Genomic DNA, 1,011 nt, shown 5'->3' with positions numbered 1-1,011 from the left:
CCGAGGGTTGCGATCCCGTTGCCGGACACGGAAAAAGACAAAAAAAAAAAAAAAAAAAGAAAGAAAGGTATTAAACCAAGAATATGGTGTCATCAAGATTGATTTTACTGGACTATGTGGTTCTTGAAAAGTTATTTTCCAATGCTGTGGATTTGTAATACTGGAACCAAAGTAATCCTACTTTTCAACTTTCAGTTATTTTACTTATTAGCTGGCATGAGGCAGTATATTCTGGCATCAGAAGACTACTGTTAGGTCCTTCTTAAATTCCTGATTTTTCAAATTTGGATATGATTTGTCTTAGTACATTGCTCATGTTGTGCTTTATTTTGTTGCAGGGAGAGGCTGAAGGCTGGGGAGAAGAAGGGGAACTGAACTGGGAAGATAATAACTGGTGACAACATATGTGAGTTAAACTTTAGGAAAAGGATTTCCTTTAAAAAAAAAATCCAATTAATACCTCAAAAGCAGGCTCTGAGGACGAGAAAAGCCCAGAGCAGCCTGTATGTCCCAGTCTGTGCCAACTGAAGTGTGAGACAGACCTTGAGTGCTGGCTAAAAGCCCTGGGTGGTAAAGAGGCTCGCAGTACTGGCTTGTCAGAGGAAGAGCCGTGTGCATTTGACTGAGGCCAGTGTCTGTGAAGAGCAAGTACCCGAGGAAAAGTTGAATTTACTGCTTTTTCCAGGACAATTCTGGAGGAAGCAAAGAAAATATGAACATTCAAGCTGGTTAGCTTAATTTTGTGCCATTTCTTTAACAGTCAGAAGAGTAAGCTCTATTATGAAATACAACTTACTGAAAAAATTGTAGCTATAAATTATATAATTGATTTTGAATTGCTAAGGTCTCTTAGGCAGTTTATTTATTTGTTTACAGTTTCATTATCTGAGGAATGGTCCTACGTGGACCTGGGCAGTTATTGACTGTTCTACAAGTTTTAAGTTGAACCAAAGTTCTTCATGAGAATCTTCCCCACAATCCTGTTCTCTAAATGTCAAATAAAGACTATTT

General features: G+C 38.1%; 1 protein-coding gene across 4 annotated transcripts in view; it reads left to right on the top strand.

Moving 5' to 3' along the window:
* Positions 1-1,011, top strand: part of SCYL3 (SCY1-like 3 (S. cerevisiae)) — a 37,956-nt gene extending 36,945 nt beyond the window's left edge. For all 4 annotated transcript variants that reach the window (XM_008582071.1, XM_008582073.1, XM_008582070.1 and 1 more), the window contains one exon: positions 339-1,011. In XM_008582071.1, coding sequence (XP_008580293.1) covers positions 339-398 — 60 coding nt within the window. In that variant the 3' untranslated portion in view covers positions 399-1,011. The remainder of the gene's footprint in view (positions 1-338) is intronic.

The sequence above is a fragment of the Galeopterus variegatus genome, unplaced genomic scaffold (genome assembly GCF_000696425.1).
Source record: "Galeopterus variegatus unplaced genomic scaffold, G_variegatus-3.0.2 Scaffold2512, whole genome shotgun sequence".
NCBI classification, from domain to species: Eukaryota; Metazoa; Chordata; class Mammalia; order Dermoptera; family Cynocephalidae; genus Galeopterus; species Galeopterus variegatus.
This window is presented reverse-complemented; position numbering and strand designations above follow the sequence as displayed.